General features: G+C 47.5%; 1 protein-coding gene, 1 long non-coding RNA gene and 2 pseudogenes across 4 annotated transcripts; 2 read left to right on the top strand and 2 right to left on the bottom strand.

The window, feature by feature from the left end:
• Positions 1 to 1112: 1112 nt before the first annotated feature.
• On the bottom strand, positions 1113 to 7455 carry LOC109772612 (tRNA-splicing endonuclease subunit SEN54-like; annotated as a pseudogene).
• Positions 7456 to 8022: 567 nt separating this feature from the next.
• Positions 8023 to 9463, top strand: LOC109772603 (protein SRG1-like). The gene is made up of 3 exons (XM_020331287.4): positions 8023 to 8525; positions 8615 to 8942; positions 9020 to 9463. Exons 1-3 carry the CDS (start codon positions 8047 to 8049, stop codon positions 9341 to 9343), a joined length of 1131 nt encoding a protein of 376 aa, XP_020186876.1. The 5' UTR covers positions 8023 to 8046; the 3' UTR covers positions 9344 to 9463.
• Positions 9464 to 9826: 363 nt separating this feature from the next.
• LOC109772592 (uncharacterized) lies at positions 9827 to 12491 on the top strand. 3 transcript variants are annotated; one of them, XR_012185008.1, is made up of 3 exons: positions 10124 to 11789; positions 11881 to 11942; positions 12070 to 12491. It is a non-coding gene; the product is annotated as an uncharacterized lncRNA (long non-coding RNA). The 3 variants fall into 3 exon arrangements; XR_006664348.2 differs by having other exon boundaries at positions 10138 to 11026; positions 11133 to 11789; positions 11881 to 12491; XR_006664347.2 differs by having other exon boundaries at positions 9827 to 11789; positions 11881 to 12491.
• A 2784-nt stretch (positions 12492 to 15275) lies between these two features.
• On the bottom strand, positions 15276 to 17399 carry LOC109772611 (uncharacterized; annotated as a pseudogene).
• Positions 17400 to 18281: the final 882 nt, after the last annotated feature.

The raw sequence follows: 18281 nt of genomic DNA, 5'->3' as shown, positions 1-18281 counted from the left end.
GCTTGTCTATTTCAACCTGTTCAAGGTGAAATTAGACAAGGCTAATGGCAAATTATAATGTCCAGGCAGGCTCTCCAAAATAGAAGGATAATTATCAGCTTATGCATGTTAAATTGTATGTATAAAACATTTTCGTTCAACTGACAATCGAAATCAATGTAGTAGTTTACTTGTGTTTCCAGGCTAATAAAGAGCATCGTAGAAGTTTAGACCAAGATCCATAGCTCAGGCACTCGAGCTTCCTAGCGTGGCAGGACCTCGGGAAGTGGTGCTTTTTGTATCAGTGGAGATGCGGCATCCGCTAGCTGAAGTAACATTACAGGTAGGCTCACCCGCAAAAAATAAAATTACATGTAGGCTACATCTGTTTACCATGATAGCAGATGCGGTGGCATATCACCTCAGACGGTGGTTATAAAATACTCCCTCTGTTTCATAATATAAAAGCGTTTTTTATACTAGTATGGTGTCAAAAACGCTCTTATATTATGGGATGAAGGGAGTACTAATCAAACATGAGCTAGACTGGCCGAATGACAATGGTACGATGATCTCTTGCTCGAACACAACATGTTTTCTGGACTGCAAATCTGATATGCCTTCCTTTCAAAATTTAGAACGTCTTTATAGGTTGCAAGCTCCAACTAGAAGTTAAAGGCCATCTGCTGTGTTAGGGAACCTCACGAAAGTGATGCACTCCTCGTTACCAAACGAATAAAAAATCATGGTTTCGCTTCCTGACACGCTGGCTGCTCATGAGCATTCCAACTCCATGCCCAGGCCTCAAGGCAGAGAGGGAAAAGAGTGGCTCTCATCCTGCTCATGAGCATTCCAACTCCATGCCCATGCCTCAAGGCAGAGAGGGAAAAGAGTGGCACTCATCGCAGTCGGAAAACCCAAATTTTCCTGTTGCACCACCCGAAACAACATCACCAGTATTCAGTAGTAACCAATCAGCAAAGAGTTGACACGATTCCGCACACAAATGAAGAACATGAAGATCAACCTGGCAACTTTCTCGGCCCTGAGAAGCGGCACAGAAGCAGACATCCTGATGCAGATGCATACAGGACAGAACAGGCGAAACCTATAACCCTTCCTGCAGCTATCTATCAGGGCAAACTAGGAAGTGTAACTTTATCAAAGGAGAGGAAGCTGATACGCCCATTATCAACTTGACAGAATTTAAGAGGAATGTCGTCAAACTTGTTCTCTACCGTTTCCAGTTCATCCCTTGAAGGTGGCTTGTCTTTGTGCCAAATCCAACAACAAAAAAGGTTATGGCCAGAAATACCGATCGGCAGGTTGTATGAAATAAACTGAAAACTGTTAGAATAAATTTGAGGCACTCCGTCGATCATCCGAGGACCAAGCAATCCACACGAGCACGACACCGAGATTTGTTAACGAGGTTCACCGAGATGGCTACATCCCGGGGCCTGACTATGGGCGCTCCTTCCCATGACACCGCTACAATACCGCACCAGGTCGCCCTGAACGCCGGTACACGCCGCCGGCTTCCCCTGCGTTCCTGTATTATTATGTTGGCATAGGTTACATCGTGTGTCTAGCCCCGCTATATATGAGAGGCCTAGGATACAAGTGTCCTACTTGGACACGACTCCATATCCTATCTAAACACAATACAATTACAAGTCCAACTGTAACCTACCTTGTAGACAATATTTGACACAACCCTAACAAACTCCACCTTGGCGAATATTCTCCACCATCTTGAATTCGTCCATGTGTCAAACTTCCATGTACATTGGACCTGAGCTTATCCCATGAGAACCACTGCTACTCCAAAGACTCCATATGACTCCACCTGCAACTTGTAGTCCCTTCTTTTCTTGACCACAGTCAACACTCGAGCAAAATTAAGTTCCTTATTACTCTAGTTTGTGCTCCCAACTTCCAGAGTATCAGTTCAACGCCATCACACACCGATCACTGACCTGCGTGAAAGTGAACAACTCACATATTGGGTGTCACACATAAGAGTTACCTGAACTCAACATCACCGCTCCTTTCTTGACCGCATATCTGAAACATGAAGGAATTTCACCATTGTTTGTAGTCATCCCGAGTCAAATTCGCAATTGTCTCATCACATGTATGACCACCAGAGCCATGGCCCGTCTCCATGCCCCGTGCTAACCGCACGCCTCGCCGCTATTATCGCGTCGAGCCTCCGCTGTCCTGATCGAGTCCCAAGGGTCACGAAACCACACCACTCAACCCCCACTGCAGAGTACCATCGATCATCACCGATCGATGACGAGTTTCACGCTTCCATCAGACCACTGGGCTCCAGTCCGAATTACGTGTCCCTCGCTTTTCCCCGCTGAATAGGCTTCGACTCTCTGAGCTCTTACGTCGTAGCCTCTCAATCAGCACCAAGTGAAGTCCTCCAGACTCCAGCTCCAGCTTCAACATGACTCCATGGTAGATGATCAGTCCACCCACGCGCCCCGTCGACTTCAAGCTCCGTGTATACATCACCTTGAATCAACCCCGCGCCATAGTCTTGTCAAAGCCACACAAGCTCTCGGGCTTGCGCCACGTGTTTCCACGCCCCAGAAGTCGGTCACCATCAGCATCACGCTCTTATGTCGTCAGCGCCGATCCCACCACCGTCTTCTGTATCAACCGACTTGCGTCGATCCTTCAGACTATCTAGTCCGACCAGGCTCCCAGATCATTCCACGAATTTCCATCCATCACATGATAACACCATCATAGCTGTCATGACTTTCTGCAACACCTTCAAGCATTCATGTTGTGCCAACGAATCTTTCACTCTTGTCTGCCACAACCCAAGGCTTCCAGTTCCGTTGAACTTCTCCACCTCAAACCTAATACCCGATAGCGCCATAGTTCTTTGTACGGCTGACCCTGTGAAAAATAACGGAGCAGTCTTCCAGTGATCCCCAAGTAAAAGAACAGAACCTATGTCTACTACTAGCAATCTAGCTAGTTGGTCTTCACATGAAGTGCTCCGTTGGCTCAACTTCCGTATGCTAAGCTATTTGCTTTGCCTTGCCCTTGCTAATTCCGATGGATGCAACAACCAGCGATGGCCCTTTTCTTCTGCCGATTGGATCTGTTGTGTGCCTTGTCTCCCTACAGCCGCTGCTACTTTCGACGTGCGCGTGCACGGCTGCAGCTGCCCAGCTCGGAGACAAGGAGATCACGTCTCCTCTTGGGACTCGGTCCCTCTTTTTTGCTTCAAAACAAATCCGGCACGCCTTGTAACTTCCAGCATCTTTCTAGCCCACGCTCGAGACTTAGATTCAAGTGCCACACACTACTTGGACTGTGCTCCCCGCTAGCCGCTAGGCCTCGTGCGCCGCCGCCGCTTGCTAGCACATGCCCCGATTAATCTGTCTCCGCTACTGCAGTACGCTCGCCCGATCAATCCGATCGCCGCATGTCTCGCCAGATGCTGCCACAAGCACACACGCATGTTCCGATCGCTGCTTGAAGAGTACAACACGATCCGAGGACCAAGCAATCCACACGAGCACGACACCGAGATTTGTTAATGAGATTCACCGAGATGGCTACATCCCCGGGGCCTGACTATGGGCGCTCCTCCCCATGACACCGCTACAATACCACACCAGGTCGCCCTAGACGCCGGTACACGCCGCCGGCTTTCCCTGCGTTTCTGTACTATTATGTTGGCCCCGCTATATATGAGAGGCCTAGGATACAAGTGTCCTACTTGGACACGACTCCATATCCTATCTAAACACAATACAATTACAAGTCCAACTGTAACCTACCTTATACACAATATTTGACACAACCCTAACGAAAACTGTTGAGCCCAAATTCATATATTGTGATCCTTTTTGTATCTTCTTACATAGTACTTCTAGAGCTTCTATTAAAGTTCTTCTGTTATGCTATTTATGCCTTGCATCTCATTGCGGCTTAGAATCGGATTTATAGTCGGCCCAGAAAAGAACTAGTGACAAGTCACAACTGATGGATGCATAATAAGCATATAAATATAGGAATCAATGTTTGATTGCAAAACAGAGTTCAGCTGACAATAACTATGCTTAGTAACCAAAAAAAACTCTTATCACCTTTAATATTAGGCTGAATAGACTTAAACTACTTGCATTTATATAGCTCAGACATGATAACCACTCAGGTTCAATAGAACAGATAAATTAAATCTATGTTCACAGAAAGACAGTTAACAACATAGAAAATATATCCATGTGCAAAGAGCGCCAATAGCACATCACAGGCACATCCTGCATGCCTAAATATATAGAAGTTTCAGAACATAAAACTGAAAGGGGAAATCATACATTTCAAACGATATAACTAATCATATCAAACACATGACCAAAAAATTAAGCATGTGTGTGAAGAGATAACCCAGGAATGGATTGGTGTAAACGAAAATGCCACACAAGTTTAAAAGCATGGATCCACGATCTGCATGTGGCAGGAAAAGTAACATTACCTTAACAGACATACAAGAAAACTAGGGACTCCTGGGTACGACTTCTTAAATTTGCTATTTGGTAGATGCACTTTAAAGGATGGATACATCCCACCTATGTGCATTCCTATGAGCAATTTGGTAATGTCGTTGCAGGCACCATTGGCTTTACCAAAGCTCTGGCTTGTGGCATCCATACTCTCGGGGGAATTGGTGACGTCACCAGAACAGATATGCTTCATTGTCCAGGGAACGTCATATCGTCCAACAATGTAGCCAAGGAACTTCAAGTGCGTGTAAGCTTGGAAGGCATCCCAGGAGCACCCATAACTTCCACTTGCAATCTTTCCATAGATCTCCTCCATCCCAACGGTTTCATCCTTGTCATCGAGAATAACCAATGCCCCTCTTTCTGCCAAGAACCTGCGTAGTTTGATCATGCAACAAGCCTTAAACCGCAAGTCGGAGTATTTGAAAACAAAAACCATGATATGTGATTCATGCATAATCTCTAAACAATGATGTTGCACTAGTGCACTATTTTAAATGCGACATGATGTAACTAGTAAAAAAATGGGTAATAGCCATGCGATTTCAAATACAAGGAATCCAGGGCATGTTGCAATGTTACAGCATTTCATCAAACAGGTGGCGTACCCGATCTCCTCCACATTGTAGTAGAGCTTGCCACCCCGTGCTATGCCAGTGGTCAGCCAGAGCTTCCCCTTGTTGTCCAACACCTCTGCCGCACTAGCCTCCTCCACCCACCGCGCCCGCGACGCGACGTTCCTGCACCACAACATGTACAACCCGATGAGATGAAAGGTCCAGAAGTGCGCCAGCAGCACAAACAGATCAACCACAAGATAGCACACACCTGAACTGTGTTGGAGTCGTGGACGCCCTAGCTCACCTCTCTGTCTCTTTATTGACCCCTCTCTCTCGTTGGCACACTGAAGAAGAGAAAAGGAGGAAGAACGAGAAGCACACATCAAGATATACCCGGCGCACGAACGCCGCCGGCCGCAATAACGGCCGCTTTACTCAAGCCACAAACTCGAGCGACTGGCTACAACACGCAGGGTCAGGGCTTATACATGCGCGCACCAACGCCCACATCCGCTCCCGACACAGCCCCACCTGCCCACTTCGCCATGCCCCGCGCTCCACAACTTCCGCGCCCGCCGCGCATGCACGCAAACGGGACGCGGCCGGGTCCAGCGCCCGGCGCGATCACACCCCCGCGCGTCTCTCTAACCAACCCACACACGCGCACATACACGTGCTGTCACACACACACACCCGTGCACTCCCGCCACGGACCCGATGCGTCCGGTGCGCACATGCACACGCACCCGACGTGGTCGCCACCGTGACGGCCATGACTTATTCTTAACATTCATCCCCTAAGCCGTGGCTCAGAGGAGGCCGGCGTCCTCGACGTCGACGTCCGCCAGCAGTGCATGTTCTGCCGCCGGCGCCTTCCACAGCTGGGGGCACTCGCGCTTGAAGTGGTCGCGCTTGCCGCACTTGTAGCATCGCCCGTGCCGCTTGTTCCCGCCGCCTGATGCCGTGCTCGCCGCGCCGCCATCATCGTTGAAGCCGCCACCACCCTAACGTCGCTGCCGCGCCTGCCACTGCGCCGCCGTGTACATCAGCTGGCCATCTGCCCGCTCGTCGCCGCCTTGTCCATGCCGTCGCAGCCTCTCCTCGAACGCTTTCAGCCGCCTGAGAGCTTCCTCGAATGGCATGGCGTTCACGTCGCAGAACTGCTCCATTCCGGCGACGGCGGCGTACAAGCGATCCGGGACGGAGTCCAGGAGCTTCTTCACCATCGCCGGATCGTCGAGCGTCGACCCCAACCCGGCATAGCGACCCGCCATGCCGCTGATCTTGCCGGCGAAGGCGTCCAGCGTCTCGCTGCTCTCCATCCGCAGCAGCTCGAAATCGCTCCGAAGCGAGGCCAGCCGCGCCGCCCAGACGTGATCGGCTCTGACGAACCGTGCCTTGAGGCTGCTCCAGACCTCCGCCGCCGTCTTCTTGAGCGCCACCTGCAGCAGGAGATCCTCGGCGAGCGCGCCAAGCAGGTACGCCCGCGCCGGCTTGTCCTTCTTGGCAACCACCGCCGTCGCCGCGTCCTCCGCCGGCACCACCGCCTCCCACAATCCGGCCGCATCCCGGTTGGCCTCCACCTTGATCGCCCACGTGATGTAATTCTCACCAGTGAGCATGGGAACGGGCTGCGGCAGCGAGCTCCCCGATCCGCAAGCGACATCGCCAGCGATCACCTTCGCAACGAGGCTCTGAATACCAATTGTTGGAGTCGTGGCCGCCCTAGCTCACCTCTCTGTCTCTTTACTGACCTCTCTCTCTCTCGTTGGCACACACTGAAGAAGAGAAAAGGAGGAAGAACGAGAAGCACACAACAAAATATACGAGACGCACGAACGCCGCCGGCCGCAACAACGGCCGCTTTACTCAAGCCACAAACTCGAGCGACTGGCTACAACACGCGGGGTCGGGGCTTATACATGCGCGCACCAACGCCCACGTCTGCTCCCGACGCAGCCCCGCTGCCCACTTCATCACGCCCCGCGCTTCACAGCTTCCGCGCCCGACGCGCACGCACGCAAACGGGACGCGACCGGGTCAGTGCCCGGCGCGGTCACACCCCCACGCGTCTCTCTAACCAACCCACACACGCGCTGTCATACACACACACACACCCATGCACTCCCGCCACGGACCCGACGCAGCTCAGTCTGCACCCGACGCGTCCGGTGCGCGCACGCACACGCACCCGACGTGGTCGCCACCGTGACGGCCATGGCTTATTCCTAACAAACTGGACTCTCGAGGAAGAGGGTGCCGCGTCCGAGAGGAAGGGGTTGAGGTGCTGCTCCTCCCCGTCGTCTTCAGCCGCGAGCGGGGGAGGCAACCCCAGGAGCACGGCCCCTTCTCCGCCGGTCGCGTGCCACGGCTGCCATGAACCAATCCCTGCACGGTTGTACGCCCTTCTATCACCAAAACTTTCAAGGCTAATAGTTGACAAAATGTCCCATGTTAGCTCTTCCCTGGCCAAAATGCCCTTCTTTCTCTGCAATTAAGCAAATACCCCCAACTTAGCTTTGCCGATTGATAAAATGTGACACATTACAATTTATCATGTTTCTTTGTTGGATGCCGAAAATATCCCTAACCAAAGTAAGTAACAAAAGAATTTTGGTAAAACAAACTTAATCTGAAAAAACAACGCTGCACAAAAGCCAATCCATCTGGTATGACGATAAATCCACCATCCAGATACATTCCCCATGCTAGTGTTCATACCAAATAAATTGCAACACACACCAAACCCTGAAATCGTCCAAATCGAGGAAGTGACCAAAGGCATGGGGCATTACACTTGACTTGAGAGGGAGAAGCTCACCTGAGAAGACCCGCCCTCCCTCGATTCAGGCCACTGCTGCTGGTTGTCACCTAACGTTGAAATAGGCGCACACCTGAAGCCTATATATATAGACTGCCAAAGGAAAGAGTACGTGCACTTGGTTTAGAAGACCTATTCTAGCGTCAAGATGGTTCATCAGGATCAGGGAAAGCTGGTGCAGATGGTGGCCGTGGACGTTGGACTTGTGGCGCCGCCGATCAGGTACGTGCTAAGCGAGGAGAACAGGCCGACCACCGTCGCACAGCAAGCCAAGCTGGTCATCCCCATCGTGGACGTGAGCCGTCTGGCCATGCCCGATGACGTTGAGGAGGCGGCCAAGCTTCGGTCTGTGCTCCATTCATGGGGCCTCTTTGTGGTTACCGGCCATGGCATGCCAAAGGAGTTCCTCGACGAGATCCTCGAGGCGACAAGGAAGTTCTTCCACCTGCCGCTGGAGGAGAAGCAGAAGTGCGGCAACGTGATCGACGGCGTCAAATTCCAGAACGAAGGGTACGGCATCGACCGCATCGACTCCGACGAGCAGATCCTCGACTGGTGTGACCGGCTCTGGCTCCAGCTCCAGCCGGAGGACGAGAGGCGGCTCCAGTTCTGGCCGCAGAATCTAAGGTACTCGACCTACACATTAATTGTTGCCCTCGGTGATTTAAAATCCTTTTTTATTTACATTTATATTGGAGATCATATATAATCTGCAGGGATCTCCTACACGAGTACACCTTAGAGAGTGGGAGAGTGACCATGGATGTGCTGAAGGCCATGGCAAAGCTTCTGAACCAGGAGGAGGGCTTCTTCATCAACATGGTGGGTGAGAGGTTCAAGTCATACTCGAGGTTCACCTACTACCCTCCCTGCCCACGCCCGGACCTCGTGAACGGGCTGAAGCCGCACACCGACAACTCTGTCATCACACTGCTCCTCATGGACAAGGACGTCGGCGGCTTCCAGGTGCTCAAGGACGGCCACTGGGTTGATGTTCCCGTGCTCAGTAATGACCTGTTGGTCGTTGTCGGCGAGGGCATGGAGGTACGTATACATGCATATAACTACTGTAATTTGCAAAGATCATGAAAGAGAGTAGTATCTCATTCCTATGCACACAGATCATCAGCAATGCAATCTTCAAGGCGCCGTGGCGCCGTGTGGTGACGAGCGCCGACAAGGAGAGGCTGTCACTGGCGATGTTCTACCAGCCGGAGCCCGAGAGGATCATAGGGCCGCCGGGGGTGCTAGTCCACGAGAAGCGCCCGGCGATGTTCAAGAACTGCTTGGTCCAGACATTGGCCGATGGATACTGGGATGCATTTGCAGCAGGAGATCGCACCGTTGACTTCCTCAATGTCAGGATCAATGCAGTGGCCGACGCTGAGCACAAGTGCATGATGTTCCTCTCTCACTCCCACAAGTGTAGTGTGAATACGAGTTGATCAGTGTACTTCACATATGATCACCTCCATGGAATAAAATAAAGAGTCAATTACACCATCGATGCTTAAACTTGATGGAAATTGTCACTTTTAATACTAAGACTTGTGGCATATATCAAATTGGTGGGCGTGCAAACATACTCAAAGTCGGGCACAAAATCGACGCTGACTAGGCCCCAAGCGAGGCCTTTTTTTGTAACCCTCTATATTTTGCTAGCGAACGTAGCTATCTACATATTTTTCTACGCGATTTTCATATACAACATGTTAAATTTGGAGTTAGGGTTTGAAAGATATGATTATTTTAAAGGCATTTGAATTTGCAAAAAGAAAGAAAAGTGAAAAAAAGGGCGGCACTGGGTCGAACTAAAGTCTCTTGGATGGGGGAGTAAAGCTTTGGCCAGTGGGTTGGCTGTGTTGTTGTGTGTCATTAGGGCCGCACCGTATATAAACCAAAGAAAACGGCCCATGTAGCGAATCAAATCGTTTTTCTATTTATAGGTGGCATAGTGGGTGACTTCTATCAACTTCGGGGGTAATTTTAATGACAGATGGATAGAAGCAATAGTCCATTTATTAATACTAGCAAAAGGGACCGTGCGTTGCAACGGAAGATAAAATTGGCGTGATTGTAGTGAGGATTGTGTGGGAGACCACAATTCCCGTTTTCAAATCAATAGTGCAAGGCCCTCTTTTATGCAGGAGGGGCACGTCCTCATTTAATTCTGCATACTCATTGAACATATAAAGGATGAAGGAGTTGCTACACACAACCAATGGCTCGAGCGCACCGCACCACGTGAAGAAAAAAAACCACCGCAACGCGACCGCGCGTGAGAAAAAACAGCGAGGGTCAGGCGAGCGCACCGCACCACGCGAGGGAAAAGACCACCGCTCCGCCCGTCCGCTTTCTCCTTCATCCCCGTTCCCTCCTCTCCAACCGCCCGTCCGCCTCGAGCCCCGCCCCGCGTCCCTCCTCCTCCTCCCTGCTCGCTCACATCGCGGGCGGCGCCACCTCCTCGCTAGGCCCATCTCTGCCCACCCTCTCTTCCTCGCGATTCGGAGCAGAAGGACGGATGCGGCCACCCAGGCGTCGGCGCCGGCGCCGGCGCGGGATTATAGAGGAGAGGGGACATCGATGGCCAGGCAAGGAAGGACGAGGGGGAATCTGGTGGAGGTGATGAGGGAGCTGCTAAGGTGGGGCAGGAGAGGACGGCTCGCCGACAAGCTCGAGTTGGAGGCGGTGAGATCTTTTCCTTCATGCCTTCCCACCTGCTGAGCTCGTTGGTCCTCCTCCCTCCCCTGTGCGGCCGTCTTCGTCCTTCATCGCTCGATTTACGATCAACCCCTGGTACGCCTCCATCCTTCGTCTCTTGCTCCGTGGCCCGGATGTTGAGAGAGGGCGAGAGGCGGTGTCGCGGTGATATGCAGGGGTGAGGGAGATGGAGGCGGTGACCTGCAGCTCCTATTGAAGGGGCGGAGAAGAGGGGGTACTCGTGTGAGCGGAGAAGAGGGGGTACTCGTGTGGAAGAAATCGGGAGGAAGCGTTGGCAGTGACAGGTCGTGGATCATCTGTGCTTGTGCAGATTTTATTTCTGTACGCCTACAAGGTGTTCGACGAAAATCCCAGAAGGCTGGCAGGGGAAGAATGATCTATGTAAGCCATGTGATTTCCTGATTCAGGTGGCTCTACTATATTCCTCATTTAGTAGTTTATCAAGTGATCAGATGTTTTAATCTCGAGAATGTGTTTTGAGAACTGCTTGTTTACCCATTCCTTTGTTTTTAGCTGCAGTCAAGTAATTCTAATAGGAAGACTGTTGGTTCAACTGAAGATGCGGAGTCAGTGTGTGGACAGCTTGTTGGTAGAGTCCATAAAAAAATTCCAACCAGTCATAACCGCCCTGCCTCGCTTCCGACGGTGCTGCTGGTTGCTCAGGTTCCTAGGGGACGTCTCATGGTTGTTATCTATGGGAGGAGAGGATGACATCCACAGCAGTAAGCGGCACGCTGCCCCAGCCAGCCGTCGTACATGGCCGCGTCGATTTTCCGTTACCTTGCCTCCTGCTGTTCGATTTTCCTCTTTTGCTTACTTCTCCTTCCAGTGTTGGTGCGGGATCGTTCGGTTCATTGTTCATTGTTCCGCTGGCTGCTCAGGTTTGCCAACAACATCAGTTTGTTGTTTTCTCCCAGAGGTGGATTATTTCTGCGGGGTTGAGCTCCTCCATGACCCGATTTCTTACCTTGCTGGTTGTGTCATATGGCAGTCGGCATTTGCTTGATGAATGTTTCAGTTCTACTACTGTTTCACCACCCCACCATGAGCTCGGCCTTCAGCCGTGTTTATTCTCTTTCCTTTCTCTAATTCATTTATATATTTCATGGGTAGGGTATGGATAGCCTGATGAGAGCAGCCCAGTAGCCGCACCTCCGCAACTTTGCCAATGTATACAGTCATCAGTACCATCTCTTTACCGCAGTTTTTGCCTTCCATTTTTTTGAGTTGTTTGATTCATTTCATTTTCCAACTGAATCAGCTCTCGAGGTTTACGCATAGCCCTATAAGAAGATCAATCATCGATGACTTGCCGATTTACAGGCACGTAAAAAAATACATACTTTCTATGTGTTCTTGGGATCAACTAATGTGAGATCGTTTTCTCTTATTTCATTGTTCTTGCTGCTGCATATATCTCTTCATGCATCTGAATCACTGAAAATTACAGGAGAAAACAGGTTGGGGGGATATGAGGCTATTGGTCTTTATTCCTTCATGTAGGTTGAGGTATTTCGGAGTTGGTTCACTCGGAAAAAAGGTGTGTTGATGGTTTGAGTTTTTGCATCAGCAGCAAGTCAGATTTTTTCTACCGGGGAGCATCAACCTTCTTCCCCCCATGATCGTTACTTTGTTGGCATGAGCTTTCTAGAATGTATTGTTTGATTGTCTCCCATGTTAGCAGATAGGTACTAGCTAGAACACCCTTTTTAATGATGTATTTCATGGATACATTGTGATGGAGCATTAGTTGGCTTGCCTTTTGTGTCACTCACTCATTGACGAATTTTTCAGTTTAGGAGGTTTTGTGGCCTCTTGGTTCAGAATGCAAATAAACAATATGCGCCATGGTTTGATCAGAATGCAAATAAACTGCAGTTTTAATCCCATGTTTGAAAATGGATTGACTACAAATTGCATATTCTCACGTATATATTTGTAAAAAGAAATTCGTATTAATTTTTTATTAAAAGATTTTGTGTGGGTACCTAAGTGGTTGCTCACACCTGAAGTTACTAACAAATGTAAGTATTCTGAAAGCACTCAAGGTTTTAAATGGGACTGTGCGTCAATTGACGCAACCGGTCATCTAGTGCGATTAACGCCCGATGATGCACCTCCTCCATTCTCATTCTCTCCTCGTTATTTCCAAGGGGGCTTGTTAATATTTCAAACAATTTATGAATGTATATAGATTGATGATATTTAAGAAATCTTTTTTTGCGGGGATTTAGTGTAAGAAATCGATGTGGGACTATTTAAGTGTGAATAGTCGTGTGTTATACGGAATGTCGTTCCTAGCACTGCCTTCGGGTGGGTATATTAGTCGGGTAGTCATCATAAGATTCCCCTTTTTTAGTCAGCCCCATTAAATTGAAGTGGCAATTGAACTGTCGCCTTCATTGGCTGATTCCATGCGAATCATTAATAACGTATATATTAACTTCCAATTATAGTGCTAACAATTTTCTCCTCCCATTCCCTGGTTGGCTAAGGAATTAATAACAGACCCGTCTAAGTTCAAAAAATATTTAGCGGACTCACCTACTCGTGATGGTGGCCAGCATGATGCAACTACAGTGCTAGGGTCCCGTGTTCGAATCACAACTTAAGCATTTAACTTATAGTTTGGGCGAGTGGACTGCGGGTTGATTCGTGAGAAATTCAAGGGGTTCTGCAAAAGCCAAAATATTTTCTTCGACTCATTAAACCCGGACCGCGGGTTAATGTCAAGAAAACTAAAGGGGCTTTATGTAAATTTCAAACGTTTTCCTGACTTACTATTAGATAGAGATTAGGTAGAGTTAACAAAAAATAGGTAAAATGGATATGAATATATATTTTTGCGAGCAGGCGAATGCCATATATTAAAATTGTTCATATGTACCATATATACGTACCAATGTTGACAGTGGCAAACCTCAGTCTGGACCTTTAAATATATTTGACGCACTGGAACCAATCATGATATCACTTATGATGCATTTCCAATGACTAAATTCCAACTATCATTTAATTACATCCACTAAATAGTGACAATTGTGTCGGGGGAGATATAAGAAATCAAATTCATGTGGCTGTGGTTGTGTGCATCTACGATGTGGAGTTAGGAGAAAAACTCTTACTCTCGTTTTTTGCATGGATTTCAACTGAAAATGTCCCTGCAATCTAATGGTGCACTATCCACATGTTAAAATAATTATTTGAGTAATAAAATCTACCCTCGATACCCTCCCCCCCCCCCCCCCCCCCCTACCCCGCAGCCAAAAAAACTCTAGTCTCGATACGTAGTGAATGTTTCTTGCATGGATTTCAAATCAAAATGTCCCTGGAATCTAATGGTGCCCTGTACACATGTTAAAATAATTACTTGAATATTTGAATAATAATCTTTGGTTTACTAACACTACTAATTAGTATATAGAAAACTCAGTGTAAAATCGATAAAAGCTTAGTAGCACACCATCATGAATTTGATTTCAGTTCTCAGTTTACTCATGAGTATTAGTACACCATCAAGAAAAATAATAATCCTAAAGCTCATTCTGGATTTGTTGTAGCTCACTGATTTGCTTGTCTATTTCAGACTGTTCAAGGTGAAATTTGATTGTCTTCAGCATTGAGAAGATTGACAATATCTCTACTCTTATAAAAAAACCGAGTTGGTGATGATGGTGTGCCTGCCATTTTGTAATATAGACCGTCCGATATATATCTAACGGATAGAGAGCAAACTATGACAATTTTACAAAAGATACCCGCACCTCTCTCCACATTGACAGATAAGGCCTTGCCTCGTTCATCCTTATCTCCCACAACCTCATTGATGAGTAATTAAAAAAGAAAGTCTTTGAAACAATCTAGCATGGTGGCCGCTGTCGCCTGCCGGCGCCATCCATCCCCATGCCTCCGCCCAGTCCGACCACCAGTCACCACCACGCTCCACTCCTCCTCACCTTATCTCCCATCTTTCATTTTTTTGATGAAATTCCCGAGATACCATTTTTTCGATAAAATTCTCGAGATATCATTAGTTTTTACACATGGGATTACTCCTGCATGGGTCAATCACAACAAGTGTTTTGTAAAAAAAAAATGCATCTTGATGTTCCGTGCAATGCACGGGCATCTTGCTAGTGCAGTACATAATACCTAACATCTAACAAGGGCAACAAATTCTAATGCCCAGAGAGGCTCTGCAAAACAGAAGGGCAGCTTTCAGCTTATGCATGTTAAATTGTACTATATATAGCATTTTCTTTCAACTGATAGTCAAATTCAAAGTAGTTTACTTGTTTTTCAGGCTAAAGAGCATCGTATAAGTTTAGATCAAGAGCGATAGCTCAGGCACTCGAGCTTCCTAGCGTCTGTATCAGTGGAGATGCGGCATCCGCTAGCTGAAAGTAACATTACAGGTAGGCTACGTCTGTGTACCAATACCATGATATCATTATCTGTATGCATATGGCCAATCCATTGACAAACAGTGGTTACAATACTGATCAAACATGAGCTAATGACAATGGTACGACGGCCTCTTGCTGGAATACATGTTTTCTGGACTGCAAATCTGGTATTGCATTGCGGTTTCGCTTCCGGCACGCTGGCTACTCATGAGCATTCAAACTCCACACCCAGACATCAAGCCAGGGACAATGAAAAGAGCAGCATTCATCGCCCTCGGAAGACCAAATTTCCTGTTGCACGAGCCGAAACGACATCATCAGCAGTAACCAAGCAACTCAAGAACCTGAAGATCTATATGATGCCTTCCTTGGTCCTGCCAAGAATGCGGATAACCGGAACAGAAACATACACCCTGAGGCAGGCTTAGCTAACAGCTTACAGGACCAGAACAGGCGACAACTACAAAACATTCCTGCTGCTATCTATGTATCAGGGCAAAGTAGGAAGTGTAACTCTGTCCAAGGAGAGTAAGCTGATGCGTCCATTATCAACTTGGCAGAATTTAAGACGAATGCCGGCGAACTTCTCCACAGTTTCCAGTTCATCCCTTGAGGGTGGCTTGTTTCTGCGGCAAATCGAACAACAAAAAGTTAGGATGGCTAGAGGTGTCAATCACCAGATTGTACGAAATCAACCGTAAACTGTTAAGCCCAAGTTCGTATATTGAGACCCTTTTTGCATCTCCTTACCTACTTCTAAAGCTTCTGATAGTTCTGTTCTACAGTTTATGGCTTTACGCACATTGCTACCTACTGTTACTCGGATTTCTTTCTTTGGGTAAAGGTCAGTCAAGAAAACGATGATAACTCGTGATAAGTCGCAAGTGATGCAACCATGATAAGCATATAAATACAGGAAATCATGACTGATTGCACAATTTGATTGCAAGACAGAGTTCAGCTGACTGTAACTGCGCTTAGAACCTCCCCAAAAAAAATCCATCACCTTTGACAGTAGGCTTAAATTTCTTGCATTTATATAGCTCAAGCATGCTAACCACTCAGGTATAATGGACAAATAAAATAAATCTGTGTTCACAGAATAGAGTGAACAACAGATAAATTATATCCATGTGCAAAGACAGCCAATAACACATCATAGACACATCCTACATGCCTAAATATCCCATAGTTTCAGAACATATAAGTGAAAGGGGAAATCATACATTTCAAACGATAGATAGCTAAAATCATGTCAAACACATGAGCCAAAAACAATTAAGCATCCATGTCAAAAGGAACGGATCAATGTAAACAAAAATGCACAAGTTTAAAAGCATGGATCCGCGATTTGTAAGCGACGGGGAAAGTAGCATTACCTTAACAGACATACAAGAAAATTAGGGACTCCTGGGGACGACTTCTTAAATTTGCTATTTGGTAGATGCACTTTAAAGGATGGATACATCCCATCTATGTGCATTACTTCGAGAAATTTGGTGATGTCATTTCAGGCACCATCAGCACTATCAAATTTGGTGACGAAATCAACCGTAAACTGCTAAGCCCAAATTCATTTATTGCGATCTTTTTGCATCTCCTTACCTACTTCTATACCTTCTATGATAGTTTTGTTCTGCAACATATGGCTTTACGCATATCATTGTCCATGGAACACCATATCGCCCAACAATGTAGCCAAGCAACTTCAAGTGCTTGTAAGCTTGGAAGGCAAGCCGGGAGCACCCGTAACTCCCTCCTGCAATCTTTCCATAGATTTCCTCCATTGCTATGGTTACATCCTTGTCGTTGAGAAGAACCAATGCCCCTCTTTCTACCAAAAACCTGCATAGTTTGATCACCCAACAAGCCTCAGACTGCAAGTTGAAGTACTTGAAAACAGAACCAATGCCACGTTGTTAAGGCATTTCAACAAACAGGTGGCGTACCCGATCTCCTCGACATTGTACAACAGCTTGCCAGAGCTTCACCTTGTTGTCCAACACCTCCGCCGCACCACCCTCCTCCACCCACCGCGCCAGCGACGCCATATTCCTGCACCACAGCATATACAGCCCCATGAACGATCCAGAAGCGCACCACCAGCCACAAACAGATGAACCGCAAGACAGCACGCACCTGAACTGGACTCTCGAGGACGAGGGTGCCACGTCCGAGAGGAAGGGTTCAAGTGCCCCAGGAGCAACGGCAGAGGCTGCCCCAGGAGCGCACCCCCTTCGCCGTCGGTCGAGCCCCGCGGCCGCCATGAACTGCTCCCTGCACTCCCTTTTCTCCCACCAAAACTTTCAGGGCTAATAGACAAAATGCCTCGTGTTTGCTCTGCCCCGGTCAAAATGTTCCTTCTTCCTCTGCAATTCAGCAAATACCCCTTAGCTTTGCCAAACACACATTACATGTTTCTTTGTTGGATGACAGAAATGAGAGGCTGGACAGACCAAAATAACAAAATAATTTTGCCAAAAAATAAATTTTAGCCCAAAACATGAACTATCCAGAAAAATCTGGAAAAAAATAATACTCCACAAAGGCCTCATAAATCTCCTGTTAAGGTAAATCCATCATCCCAGAGAGTGGTGAATCCATGGCAAAAATTGAGGGTAGGCTTAAAGTTAACAGTGCGAAAAAAAGTCATTATCTCCCAATCCTAGTCCAAATAAGGTCGAAATTTCCCTGAATACTACTGGCAACATATTGTAATATTTGCAAGATTTTTTTTAATCTAAAATTCTGAACCAAAATCTGGATCTGCTTACCAAAAGATTCAATATCTCCTAATCCTATAATCCAAATAAGCAAAAGTCCTACTCCCTCCGTGCCTAAATAATTAGTTTTTGTAGAGATTTCATGTTTGACCATATACAGTGTTGGGTTCGGGAACAACAGGGAGACATTTGAATTACTTGCAAAATAACTGTCTAAAAGTCTTTCTCTTCATTTCTACAAACAAGAACAGAAATCAATTCTTGGACTAATTACAACTACTACTAACTAGCTACTATAACTAGCTGCCACAGAATCAGTTCTTAAATCTTAACAACCTTCAGAAGTTCAGAAGTTCAGAGCGATGGCAGCAGCCTGACGACCAGAGCACGGTTAATAAACAAAATGCCCCGGCCCAAATGTCCCTCTGCTCTCTGCAATTCAGCAAAACAACGAATTCAACCAATTCAGCAAAACCGTCGTCACACACCACAAAACATGTGTACATACAAAAGTAAAAATCACTAACTGAGCT

The sequence above is a fragment of the Aegilops tauschii genome, chromosome 5 (genome assembly GCF_002575655.3).
Source record: "Aegilops tauschii subsp. strangulata cultivar AL8/78 chromosome 5, Aet v6.0, whole genome shotgun sequence".
In the NCBI taxonomy this organism is placed as follows: Eukaryota; Viridiplantae; Streptophyta; class Magnoliopsida; order Poales; family Poaceae; genus Aegilops; species Aegilops tauschii.
The sequence above is the reverse complement of the archived record's forward strand: the minus strand, read 5'-3'. Positions and strand labels throughout refer to the sequence as shown.